General features: G+C 44.0%; 1 protein-coding gene across 30 annotated transcripts in view; it reads left to right on the top strand.

Moving 5' to 3' along the window:
* The window catches only part of MCF2L (MCF.2 cell line derived transforming sequence like), an 828,274-nt gene that overhangs the window by 682,764 nt on the left and 131,815 nt on the right, over positions 1–13,695 (top strand). For all 30 annotated transcript variants that reach the window (XM_069204968.1, XM_069204983.1, XM_069204981.1 and 27 more), the window contains one exon: positions 10,279–10,394. In XM_069204968.1, the coding sequence (XP_069061069.1) occupies positions 10,279–10,394 (116 nt within the window). The remainder of the gene's footprint in view (positions 1–10,278; positions 10,395–13,695) is intronic.

Raw genomic sequence — 13,695 nt, 5'->3', positions numbered from 1 at the left:
GAAATTCATCCCCAGATACTACAAACTTACTTTCTACGCTGGGGAACACCAGAAATAGACCTATTCGCAACAAAAGAAAACGCAAAATGCCAAGACTTTGCGTCCAGGTATCCACATGCTCAGTCCAAACGCAATGCGTTATGGATGAGTTGGTCAGGGATATTTGCCTACGCTTTTCCCCCTCTCCCACTCCTTCCTTATCTGGTAAACAAATTGAGTCAAAACAAACTCAAACTAATACTAATAGCACCACCCTGGGCTCGCCAACCATGGTATACAACATTACTGGACCTATCAGTAGTACCTCATATCAAACTACCAAACACACCAGATCTGTTAACTCAACACAAACAGCAGATCAGACACCCGAATCCAGCATCGCTCTATCTAGCAATCTGACTCCTGAAGTCTTAGAGTTTGGACATTTAGACCTTACACAAGAATGTATGGAGGTCATTAAGCAAGCTAGGAAACCTACTACAAGACATTGTTACGCAAACAAATGGAAAAGATTTGTTTATTACTGCCATAATCAAATTCAATCACTACATCCTTCTGCAAAAAACATTGTAAGCTATTTATTACACTTACAAAAATAAAAACTAGCTTTTTCTTCTATCAAAATACATCTCACAGCAATATCTGCCTATCTGCAGATTACACATTCAACATCACTATTTAGAATCCCAGTCATCAAAGCATTTATGGAAGGTTTAAAAAGAATCATACCCCCGAGAACACCACCATTTCCCTCGTGGAACCTCAATATTGTATTAACACGACTCATGGGTCCACCATTTGAACCCATGCACTCTTGTGAGTTGCAATACTTAACCTGGAATGTAGCCTTCCTAATAGCTATCACATCTCTTAGAAGAGTAAATGAAATACAAGCATTCACTATACAAGAACCCTTTGTACAAATACATAAACATAAAGTGGTTCTCCGTACAATTCAAAATTCTTACCAAAAATTATATCACCGTTCCACCTAAACCAAACAGTGGAACTCCCAGTCTTTTTTCCACAACCAGACTCAGTAGCCGAAAGAGCCTTACATACGTTAGACATCAAAAGAGCACTAATGTATTACATTGATAGAACAAAACAATTTCCCAAGACAAAACAATTGTTTGTAGCCTTCCAAAAACCTCATGCAGGAAATCCAATATCCAAACAAGGCATTGCCAGATGGATAGTGAAATGTATTCAGACCTGCTATATTAAAGCAAAAAGAGATCTGCCTATTACGCCAAAGGCACACTCCACTAGGAAGAAAGGCGCCACAATGGCCTTTCTAGGAAATATACCTACTACAGAAATCTGTAAGGCAGCCAAATGGTCTACGCCTCATACATTCACAAAACATTACTGTGTAGATGTGTTAACAACACAACAAGCCACAGTAGGTCAGGCTGTATTACGAACATTATTTCAGAGAACTTCAACTCCTACAGGCTAAGCCACCGCTTTTGGGGAGATAACTGCTTACTAGTCTATGCACAGCATGTGTATCTGCAGCTACACATGCCATCGAATGGAAAATGTCATTTACCCAGTGTACATCTGTTCGTGGCATGAGACGCTGCAGATTCACATGCGCCCTCCTGCCTCCCCAGGAGCCTGTAGCCGTTATAAGTTGATGAAACTTGTACATTTGTAAATTTGTAAATATATACTATTTTTATACACATTATGTACATACATACTCACTCCATTGCATGGGCACTTTTACTATATATACAACTCCTACCTCACCCTCTGCGGGGAAAACAATCTAAGATGGAGTCGACGCCCATGCGCAATGGAGCCGAAAGGGAGGAGTCCCTTGGTCTTGTGACTCGAAAAGACTTCTTCAAAGAAAAACAACTTGTAACACTCCGAGCCCAACACTAGATGGCAGGATAATGCACAGCATGTGAATCTGCAGCGTCTCATGCCACGAACAGATGTACACTGGGTAAGTGACATTTTCCATATGTATGTGTAATATGTTTATATACATGTGTGTATATATATATATATATATAAATATATGTGTGTGTGCATATATATAAAGTTTTTACATACCTGTACATTTTGTGCAAAGCATATGCCTTTACAGTGCTTGCATTTAACATAAAAATTTAAGTATTTTATAGGAAAGTATAAACACTATGTATGTGTGTATATGTATATATAAAGGTTTATATTTACCTGTAAAATACTTACATTTACTATCAAAACCTTTCCCACGCTTATACCTTTAACATTCATGCTTTTACAATGAAATTAATTGTAAAGGCATGCATGATAGTGGTATAGTCATTATAAAGGCATGCGTGGTAAAGGTTATGTGTTGTAACGCTACCTACGTTGTACCTGCCGGGTTGCAAACGCATGCGTGGTAATTGCATGCATGGTTTAGTCATACAACTGTCACTAAGAGCTACGACCAGTACTTGAGAACTAATCTGCACAGGATCTGAGGTGGGGGAGTGTAGCCCTGATGCTGAGTCTTCACCTACTCACGGAGTTGGAGGACTTCTCTGGGGGAGTGTTGGAACCTAACCCTGGAGTACACAAGATGGCAAAACACACCTGTGGAGGTGTGATATGGCAGAGAATGGCCCATCAATCAGGACTAGTGCTTCTTTGGCTCCAGAACTCAGTGCTCAACACCTCCTGCTCAGAACTGAACACTGAACGGACCCACGGTGGGATGGACAGATGCACCTCACAAGTAGGTGAGCCTGACAACTCATGGCTCAAGCCAAGGGTTACATTGCCTACCCCTAAAAGATCCACTAAACACAATATTGAAGTGAAATAGCCCCAGTTAAGATATGGAGGGGTGGTGCCTCCCACCACCATACATAGCGAAAGCGTATCTGGCACAGAGCAGTCTGGCACAGAATGCAGAAGCGCCTGGCCATGTAGGAGGCATACTCTAGAGTTTGACTGCTGCATTGTAAATATTTTCTGCCTCAGAACTGGATGACTGAAGCTTTAGTACTGTCCATAAAGATAATGCATCAGATCTCCATATGCCTTTTAGATGAAGCAGAGTTTATCTTTACTAGTTGACTGTTGTCCATCAGGAAGAATTATTTTCTGCTACTTTGATTTTCATTGTTTAGGCCTACATGGATTACTGGGAGGAGGTGGCACTACATGGGACAAATGCAAGCAAGAATAGCCTCTTACCCCACCTCCATAAACAGGTGATGGGTCCTATTTGCCCAGCTATTCTGCTGCATGACACAGTTTGGGTGATTCAAAAGATTGGTATTTTGGTGAAGGTGAATGTACAGATCTTTCCAACAACCATATTAGGGAGACCTTGAGTGGTTGTGATTCAGAGGGATTGTCCTCCCTGGTACTAGGATATTACTTCAGGATTTTGTGGACAAATAGCAAGTCATGAACTACACCAGCTGAAGTTCTAGTGAGGTGGCATTAGTTCTCTTTCTGCATTACTTCAGGAGATTGCTTGGTCCAATCTATAATACACGTTTGGGCAGGCAACTAAACTGTGCTAAACTGTGCTTCTTGGTGTGGTGCTAGGACAGCATTTGTGATATGGTGAGAAATGCACTGACTATTGACATACAGAGTTGCTGTATACTCAGCATCTTGGTTTTCATGAAAAGTTTCACTATAGTACATGTGGTGGGTAAATTCAATTGAAGTTGGGGGATTCATTGTGGGAGTTGGATGGTACGGGTTGAGTACATGTTATATAGGATATGGAGCAACCGAAAATGTACAGATCGTATTACAGGCTGACATTGTAACACTGGCTGATAGGAGGAACCTACAGCCAGGAAGCAGATAACTGTCTTAGATAATATAAACAGAGAAGACTACTATAAAAGTTAATCCTCCCTCTTCCCACATCAAAGGGTTCAATAACCCCAGGTAGGTTATGCATACCATGTCCTATCTAAACAGACACAATACCAGTCAGATATCCTGTCTGCCGTATTATGATTCCCATAGGGCATGGGATATAACTGGATGGTAATATGGAGGACTGGAGTAACCCCATCCTGCAAACTTTAAATCAGGCCCTTAGTCTACAGTCTCAAGATGTTCTGGCTCTGGGTGGGCACAAAAAACACAAGAGATGATTAGCTTGTCCTCAAGATAACCAGGGTTGACAGTTGTGATGTCTTTGCAAATGATGCACCTGGTTTTGAAGATGGTGCGGGCTGACAAGGAGTGCGAATTAAGTTCCAGTAGGATGGGGATGATTTGATCCTGTTTCTTCAGGCCCTGGATGAGGCATTCTGTGGCATGTAGGATGCCCTTCAAGGGTGTCAGTGTGGAATATAAGGAGGCAATGGAGCTGGGCATTACCACCATCCAGATGTAAGTGTATGATGGCTTGAAAAGCAGTTCTGATGTTGCTTTCTGGAAGAATTAATTTCTTCTTTCGAAGAGATAGCTGGTGCCAGCCCATCTGCCAGTGTCTTACTTTGGGTGTGAGGTTAGACATAGAGATGAAATACCTGTACAAGTATGTAGCTACTAGATAATATGGTAAAGGAGAGTGTCTAGATAGAAGTCTAGCTAAGTTCCTGAAGCCACAGTGGGCCTCACAAGACAAGGCATATTTGAAGTTGAAGTTTAAAAGCGTGTCCATGTTAAAAGGTTGACTAAGCACTACCACAATTAATCCCATCAACATCACTGTCTCTGATGTAGTACCGCATACCTTAACACTTTTCAGGTATATTTTTCCCTGCAGGGTGGCACAAGGGCTACTGGGAGGAGGTGCCCTTTGCTCGGGCAATTAAAAACGGTACTCAGCAGACCATCATTGCATCCAGTCCTTGACTTAAGATGTCCTTGTGACCAAGAGGGTTTGAATACTGACGTGATGCAATTACCGAATGGTATATCAGAGACAGAGGATATTGATGAGATTTTGCTTGTGCTACTATTGAGGTATTAAGCCTTGGAACAACTAGAACAGTAGGCCTTCGTGTTCCCTACAGTGGGTAGCACAAAGACTTCAGTTCAAAAGGGACCAAAGAGGAGCAGCTACTCTGATGTGTAAGTAGGCACTATGGGTCCAGAGGCTGTAGGTGCTAGTCACCTGCTCGGTTCGGTTTCACCACAGGATGGGAATAGAAGTTGGTGGGTTAAGGCTGCTCTGAAATGTGATGTTTATGGTAAGTGAGCAGATGAGTGGAGATGCCCAGGTGAATGTACAAATGTGCAGAAGAACAGAGCATAGCAATCAAAGATGAAGATCACGCTTCTGGCGATAGTGGGTGGAGAGAAAAAAAGAGGAGAGGAACAAATGTGAGCTCAGCTGATGTGCGAGTTATGTTTGGCAAAGTGGTTACCAAGAACCTGCAGTTGCAAGAGATTGAGTGGAATTTAGGGAAGACGAGTTGATCCGCAGGATTATGGCACCTGAAGCTAAGGTCATTGACAGGTGAATTTGGGAATAAGTACTATGAGTAGCATTGCTGTCCTCAAAAGGCTCTTTGCTTCTGAGTTTTGTGCTTCTGAGTTTTTGGTGCCATGTGCTCCTGTTGTCAAATGGTCAGATTTTCAATTCCTACCTCTGTAAAGGTCTGCTGTGTTACATTATGCAGATTTGTAGAGTGCACTATCACCTGGGAAGGTATTCTGGCACCAGGCAAGTGTAAGCCTAGCCAAACATAGAGTCTAGTGGAACTACTTAAAAAGCTGAGTCTTCAGCTTCTTGCATAATCAATAAGTGAGGAGAAGGCTCTTATGTATAGTGGCAGCTAGTTCCACACTTTACGAGCGATGTTAGAGAAGGCTCGACCACCGGATCGGTCTTTCTGTATGCATGCAAGTAGGAGTCCAGATGACCACAGCTGTCTGGAAGGCTTGGGAAAGCAGATGTAATTGTTGAGGTATACTGGGCTACTGTTAGGTAGTGCCTTAAAAGTGTGAGTGAGGAGTTTGAATTGAGCAAGTCCAGCTCCCTAGGTGTGGTGTGATGTGAGTCCTGCGTGGGAGGTCGAGATTGAATCTGGCTGCTGAGTTCTGAATGGTCTGTAGCATTTTGGTTAGTTTTTCATTGATCCCTTGTGACCAGGGAGTGCTTTTGGGAGGCATTTGAAAATCTTCCTTAGCATCTTCAGGGTATGGATAATGAGGCGTTGATGGCGTTGACTTAGATGTTCAATTTGAGCTTACTTTTGATAATGATCCCAAAGTTCTTGGCATGGATGATAGGGATGGATATCTGTCCTAGTTCTATTGGCCACCGGGTGGACTGCCATGATAAAATGCTCATCCCAAAGATCACCATTTTGGTCTTGTCAGTGTTCAGCTTTAGACAATTGGTCTTCATCCAGTGGGCGATTTCAGTCATTCAGGCATTTAACTTGATCCGGGCACTGGCCGTCTTCTCTGTAAGGGAGAGAATCATTTTTGTTTGGTCGGCGTAGGAGAGGACATAGATGTTGTGAGAGCAGATGATGCTGGCTGGAGGGATCATGTATTCGTTGAAGAGAGTCGGGCTCAGGCAGGATCCATGCAGAACTCCGCAGATGAGGTCACGGGTATCCAAGTTTACTGTGCCAAGCTGACTGACTGGGTAGTTCCAGTCACAAAGGAGCAGATGCATTAGAGTGCATGTCCTTGAATCCTGATGCCATCTAGGCATTGGATGAAGATGGGCTAGGAGATCATGTCAAATGCTGCAGAGAAGTCCCGGAAGATAAGGGCCGCCATATCTCCTCTGTCCAGAGTCATGAGGATGTCATCTGTGGCTGTCATGAGGGTAGTTTTCATGCTGTGGTTGAGTCTGACCAGATTGTATGGTGTAGAGGAGTTGATGGTCATTGAAGTATTTGATAAGTCATCTGTTGATGATTTTCTCTAAGACCTTGGCTGAGATTGGTAGCAGAGAGATTGGCCTGTAGTTGTCGAGCATTAAAGTGTCCACATAGGATTTCTTCAACAATGGGAGAACAGTTTCCAAGCGTCTGGAAAGTTTGCATGAGAAGTGTAGGCAATTAGAATAGTTGTGAACATGACTCTTGGGGGTTGCAGTCCTCTGGAGTAGTAATAGTATGGGGCAGCGGTCCAATGGGGCTCCTGAGTGAATGGAGTTAATGGTGGCGGCGGTTTCTTCTGGGGTTATGGTGGGCTATGTGGCTAGCATTGGTTCTTTGGATAAGATCTGGAGGTGTTTGGTGAGGTCTGTCTGGTCCAGTTGATGGTTAAAGTTGATGTAAATGGTAGTGATTCAGAGATTGAAGAATTGAGGAAGATTGTTTCAGAGATTCTTTGAGAGGTTGATCAAGTTCGAGGTGTCCCCTGGTGAGGTGAAATCCTTCACAATGGTGAATATTTCTTTGTATCTGTTGTTGCTGGCCTCAATGAGGCGCAAAAGAGCTGCATGTTTAGTGGTCTGGAACATTTGGTAGTAGCGTTTAAGGGGACATTTCAATGTGCTTCTTTCTGTATTGTCCTGATTCATTGTCCATTTGTGCTCTAGTTGTTTGTGATGGTGTTTCATCAGTCTGAGTTCCTCTGTGTACCAACTGGCTTGGGGTCTAGATCTTGTTGTATTGCTGTGTTTGAGGGGGCAGAGTATTGGTGCAGGAGGTGATCCAGTTGTTTAAAAGTTTCTTATGGCTTTGGTGAGGCTTTTGCTGTCTTTGAGTCATTAGGTGTTGAGAGCAGTGTTGTAGTCCTTGACAGTGATGCTGTCCAGTTTTTGCAGGCTGGTCTGGCAGTGGTGTGTGTGCATTGGAGCAGGACAGCGATGCTGAACTTGATGAAGATGTGGAGTGTCCAGAAAACTGGTGTGGGTTCATTTATTCTGATGTTGCAGAAGGTGGTGAAATAGGGCCTAAGAGGTGTAAGGCAACATTGATAGATCCCTTTACTCCTTCGATGGGGCCCAGGCTTCCATGGTCTTTGAGTGTTTTTAAGTTGGGGTCTTCCAGATGGAGGCTCAGGTTTCCGAGTCGAATGGTATTGCTAGCCTCGAGGTGAGTGTTGCAATGAAGTATGTGAATGAGTCAGTGAAGTTGATGCCTGCTGCTGGTGGTCTGTAGATGAGAATGCTGCATAGGATGAAGTTGTGGCATAGAATTTAAATGACAGGTGTTCCATAATGGAGGGTGACATGTCGGTGGAAACAGTTAATGGTGCTCTCATGAATGATGGTGATTCTGCCTCCGCCTCAGGCCTTGTGAAGTCTTTCTTATCTGGCGATCTTGTAGCCAAGGGTAGGGGGTGGGGGGATGAACTGTGGCAATGTAAAATGCTGATGCAGAGTTCAGCCAAGTTTCTGTGAGGAAAAACTGGTCCAGCACATTGTCATGCAGCAGGTTCCAGATCTCTGTGTCATTTTTCTTTTGTAGTCCATGGGCGTTGAGGAACAAGCATGCAAGTGTGGATTGTTGTGTAAGTAGTTGTGGCACTGTGTGAGTGTGAGAGTGGGGTGTTGGGTGCTGTTAGTGCAGTGAGGATTGTGTGTGGGTAAATGCACAAAAGCCTGCAGGAAGCAGAGGAAAACGCTCCCTCAGTGTTGTGTGGTGCTGTGAGGCAGCAGTGTGAGGAGCAGTGGCTGAGGTTGAGGGCATGGAGGGTGATAGGAGGGTAGTGGTGGGAGGAGAGAGGAGCAAGGATCCTGGCAGTGTGCACGGTCCAGGTGTAGATCGGCTTGCCTTTGGTGCACATGTACTGCGCCCGCCATTAAGTAGATCCGGGGTGGGGAATGGCGGGGAGTGATAACAATTCCTGTGCAGATGGATGATCGCAAATCCAGTGATATGACTTCTGTGCAGATGGATAATGGGGAATTTAGTGATGTCATTTCATGTGCAGATGGAAAATGGAAATGAGACCTCTTGCTTGGCTTCTTCTTATAAGGACAGTTTTGGCCGGAAATCAGTAATGCCACTTACGGTGCAAATGGATGATTGGAAATCCAGTGATGTCACTTTCTCTTCATCTGAATGATGGAATGATGATGGAAAATCCAGTGATATCACTTACTTTGCAAATGGTTGATAGGAAATCCAGTGATGTCACTTCCTGCGCAGAACGATGATGGAAAGTCCAGTGATGTCACTTCCTAAGCAGAAAGATGATGGAAATGAGTCCCCTTGCTTGGCTTCTTCTTTTTAAGAGTTTTTAAGTTTTGGTGGGATCTTGCTTCCTGCGCAGATGGATGATTGGTAATCCAGTGAAATCACTTTCTGTGCAGATGGGTGATTGAAAAATCAGTGATGTCACCTACTGGGCAAATTGGTGTTGGGAAATCCAGTGATGTCATTTCCTGTAAAGATTGATGATGGGAAATCCAGTTATGTGACCTTCTGTGCAGATGGATAATGGGAAATCCATTGATGTCTTTTCAGTTGTGGGACCGAGTCAATTAGCAGCAAAAGAAATGAAGAATGATATGTATTGAAATAATTGTTAACAACAGATTTGTTTCTATTCTCTACTTGCACATCTTTCTGAATAATACTGTTCTTGGAAGATAACTACCTTCCACAATCGTAGTCGTACATCTGAACATTTTTTTGCATCATGACAGAGGGCCTGATTTAGATGGGTTACTCCGTCACAACCGTGACAGATATCCCAGCCGCTGAAATCTAAACCCATAGGCTATAGTGGAATTTAGAGTTCGGCCGATGGGATATCGATCACCATTGTGACAGAGTAACCTGTTTGCTGAGTTCTAAATCAGGCCCAGAGTCGGAAGTGTTGCATTTAAAATGCTTATTTTAATTTGACATTGTATTTGAGCAAAAATATTTTGGTTTTATAAAATCTGCACAATATTCTTGATTAATAAAATAGCACAACGCCATGAAATATATTCTAAGTCCAGCTCATCAGATGATTAAACATATGCAAATCATTGCCACTCGCCTTTTAAAAATCATTTTATTGCTTGAGAGGTATACTTTATGTAAGACGTTCCAGATAGTGATATAATTTTAATGTTGGTTTTGCCTTTATCTGGTTTTAGTGTAAGCTTGTTAAACAGATGTATTTAAATGTAATTGAACTGCAATATTCTGAAACCATAATCTAACAGAGCCATATAAATAACATGATTTACATGCACTAAAAACTGAATATTTTTTAATTTCAATTTTTATCATATTTAGATGTATTACTTAACTTATATTGGAACTTAGGCCAAAATAAAGAGAAATGCATGCACTGGAAGAAATGCCTTTTGCAAGACTGCTCATGTTTTTAAGGATTTAGAAGGTCTGCCTATAAAAGCGGCATTGAGTTGTGATTGTTTCAATGTCTGATTTTCCACAGGGCTATGCTGCTGAAATGGACAATCCCTTAATAATGCATCTCATTTCACCAATGCTCCAAAACAAAAAGGATGTATTGTTCGGGAACATGGAAGAAATCTATCATTTTCACAATAGGTTGGTCATTTTTCACCAATCCTTTTTTCATAAGTGGTTCTAATATTGATTTTCCAGGTATGTTCCAATGCACCTGTTCCTAAATAGAAACCTCTTGTGGTACTCATGGGGAGAATCCCTTAAAGTCAAGAAATATCAGACTACTGGAGCCGCAAGTTTGTGCAATGATTGAGAGAAGCAGGGACAGAAACGGAAGCAGGACAAAGAAGGCAAGACAACCCTAATATGTACAGATAAAGTATACAATAACTTGACAACTCATTGGTTTATAATTATGCACAGTTAGGGCTATACATTTCCCACGCTGATGAAGAATCTCAATACCTCTGCAGATTATTCTTACAGAAGAAGTGATTCTGTGTATGGATCTGAGAGCGCAAACAAAGGATTGTATGTACACTCAGTAGAGAAGCCCCTATGGATCCGGCTGTTGCAATTGATCCAGAAGCCATCCTCTGTATAGAAGAGATACAGAAAGACATTGATGAGTGTAACATAGTACACTTACAAACATTTAGAGCCCAACAGGAGTACAAGCTGAGCAACAGAGAGAAAACTACTCTAAGTAAACAATCATAGGTAAGGCAGAAGAAACTGGAAGGCATGCATAGGACTAGGAAGACAACGGGACAAAAGTAGACACTGAAGCCTAAGAACAGGAGTATAAAACCTGGAGCTTACATACAATAGCAAGGCTTCAATAAAACACTGGAGAAAAACATAAGACAGGACAAGTACATGCATACTAGGAACTGTGACAAGCAAAGAAGGGTAAAACCGCAGACAAATGTGATCAGGACAAGCTCAGTGCAACCAGAAACAAAACAGGCAAGCAAAGTGGCCTACACAGTAACTAGAGACTGGGGAGCAGATAACAGGACCAAATGACTTCAACTATAGGGAAATGCAGAAAGATAACTGGATCAGAAATTGGCATACAAGACAGGAAGCAAAGGGAAATTGTAGCAGGAATAGAAGTAACAAACTAACCTAGTTGCGAATTAGAGAGGGAGCAGTGCAGGAGCTAGGAAGGAGGCCCTTTGCTTTTGCACAGCCAATGCAAAATCTGAAAAATAATTACTTTACATTTTTCGATTGGTAGGTCTTCCAGGTTCTGGGATCGATGAACGATATTATCATGGTCCCTGAATTGCAGGAGCCTTGCTACTACAGGGTGAGGGAGGTCCCGGGGGGGCAGAGGCATGCTAGTACTTTATGGCCAGCCCCAATGCAAAGAAGTGAGACAGTCCCTCGGGCCACTGTTTCTTTAAGCAATGTCTCTAAATATGTGACCATGTTGTCGCCCTCTGCTTTCTCCTACAACCCCACTATTCTTATGTTATTCCTGTGGGCCCTTCCCTCCCCATCTTCTGCTCTGCGTTCTAGCATTCTGAGTCTGTTCGCTATATTGGCCATGTGTGTCTTCAAATCCCCAGTCAGGGGAACCAACTCCTTCAGCACCTGCTCTGTTTTTTTGTGATGCGGTCAGTTAGTTTGTATTGGTAATCCATGATGAGACTTATGTCTGCCACAACTTTGTCAGTTTTAACTTCAAGTGCCTGTCTAACATCTCTAATGGCCTAAAGTATGGACTCAAATTTGTGGAGCTGACCGGGAGGATGCACCCTCGGTGCCTCCATGTCTCTATCAACTCAATTGTTCTCCAAATCCAATCCGCTTTAGGGTCCTGGGTGCGCCTCCCTCCAGGTGTTGACCCATGGTGCAGGAGGCACCAACTATCTGGGTGGGCAAGACGCAGGTCGTGCCTTGCGGCCCCAGAAGTGTACCGGGTCAGTGTAAAGGGGGTAGTTGTGGTGCCCCTCTCTGGCAAGGGTGTAATTTGCTATATATGGCAGGGGAGCCGCCTGGGGCACTTCAGCACATGGTATCTGCAATGCTGAGATCAGCAAGCACCCCTGAGACTGCGATTGGTGCTTTCCCTTGTTCAGTTTAAAGCTCCCTACTCTGTAGGGAGCTGTATCCTCCACCACTTCTTGCCAACCAGCATCTGGCAACCCCTAGGGCGCACTCAGTCTGTAGGGCACTGCAGGGTTGATTCTCCATGGCCTAAGCCCTCACTGTATGTTAGCGTGTCTTGCTCCTGCTGGCGTAAGTCCAGAGATGTGGAGCCAGTGTAATGGGGCTAGGCAACAACCCCAACACTCTCCTACATGAAGTTCAGCGGGTAATGGGGTTACCTTGCCAAAAGGACTCTATGGGGCAGCATCAAGGCCAACTGTCTTTTTGGTCGCACAGGGGGTCTGAGATGTCTGTTGAGCAGGATGGTGTCGGATGTAAGGGCATTTTGAGTAGACTGCCAGTGTAGCTGCTTACTCCATCGGCTTCAGGCCAGGCTCCCCATAGCCTATGGAAGGTTGTAAGGCAATAATAGTATTCTCTATAATGAGGGCAGCATGTTCAAGTGAAGACACACCCTTACAGGTGACTAAGGGTGTAAATCATTTCAACAGTTCTCTGAAGCTCTCCCCACTCCTCTAACTCCCACTGTCAATGAATTGCAGTTGTTGGTGGAACCATACATGCCCTTTTATTCCTCCATGACATTGAGACCCTCATTAAGAGTTTGGCTGGCAGGAAAAGGCCACTTGCCAAACTCCCGCAGGCCAGGAGACCAACAGAGCTGTATCCTTCCAGCTGGCCCTATTAAGAGTTTCCCGCTGGGCCAGCCGGAAACACACAACAACATTGATGCCAGCTCATAATATGGCCGGCGGCAATGCTGTTGTGCGTCGGGTACACCAGCATCCGTTGCACAAATCACTGCAAGGCAGACAATGATTTGCACAAAGGGGCTGGCTTGTAGGCCCCTGCACTGCCAATGCCAAATGCATGGGCAGTGCAGGGGCTTCCTTGGGTCCCCCGTCTCTGCGAGCATTTTTCATAGCGGTGAAACCGCTGTGTAAGCGCCAGCAGAGAGAGAGGTCGTAATCTCTAGTGCAGTGCTGCCCTGGCGGATTGGGCCAGCCAGCACCACCAAGCCATCTGGTGGCTGAAAAGTGGCGGTGGTCCGGCCGTGGCGCTTTTGCCATGGTCGTAGTGTCGCAGTCAGACTGAAGCTTTGGCGGTGGTCTGACCACAACAGTAACCCTGGCGGTCTGGTGACCACCAGGGTCAAAATGAGGCCCTGAGTCTTTCTTTGACAGTTGAAATATTAGGATGAATCGGAGCAAAATATCTGCATCCACTTCCTTTCCTTCTGCATGGTTAAACTACTTTGCTCCTATAATGTGACAAGACTGAGAGACAAGCACAACTCCAGATGCTTCTACCACCTTCGTGC

This window comes from Pleurodeles waltl, chromosome 8, assembly GCF_031143425.1.
Source record: "Pleurodeles waltl isolate 20211129_DDA chromosome 8, aPleWal1.hap1.20221129, whole genome shotgun sequence".
In the NCBI taxonomy this organism is placed as follows: Eukaryota; Metazoa; Chordata; class Amphibia; order Caudata; family Salamandridae; genus Pleurodeles; species Pleurodeles waltl.
The sequence above is the reverse complement of the archived record's forward strand: the minus strand, read 5'-3'. Positions and strand labels throughout refer to the sequence as shown.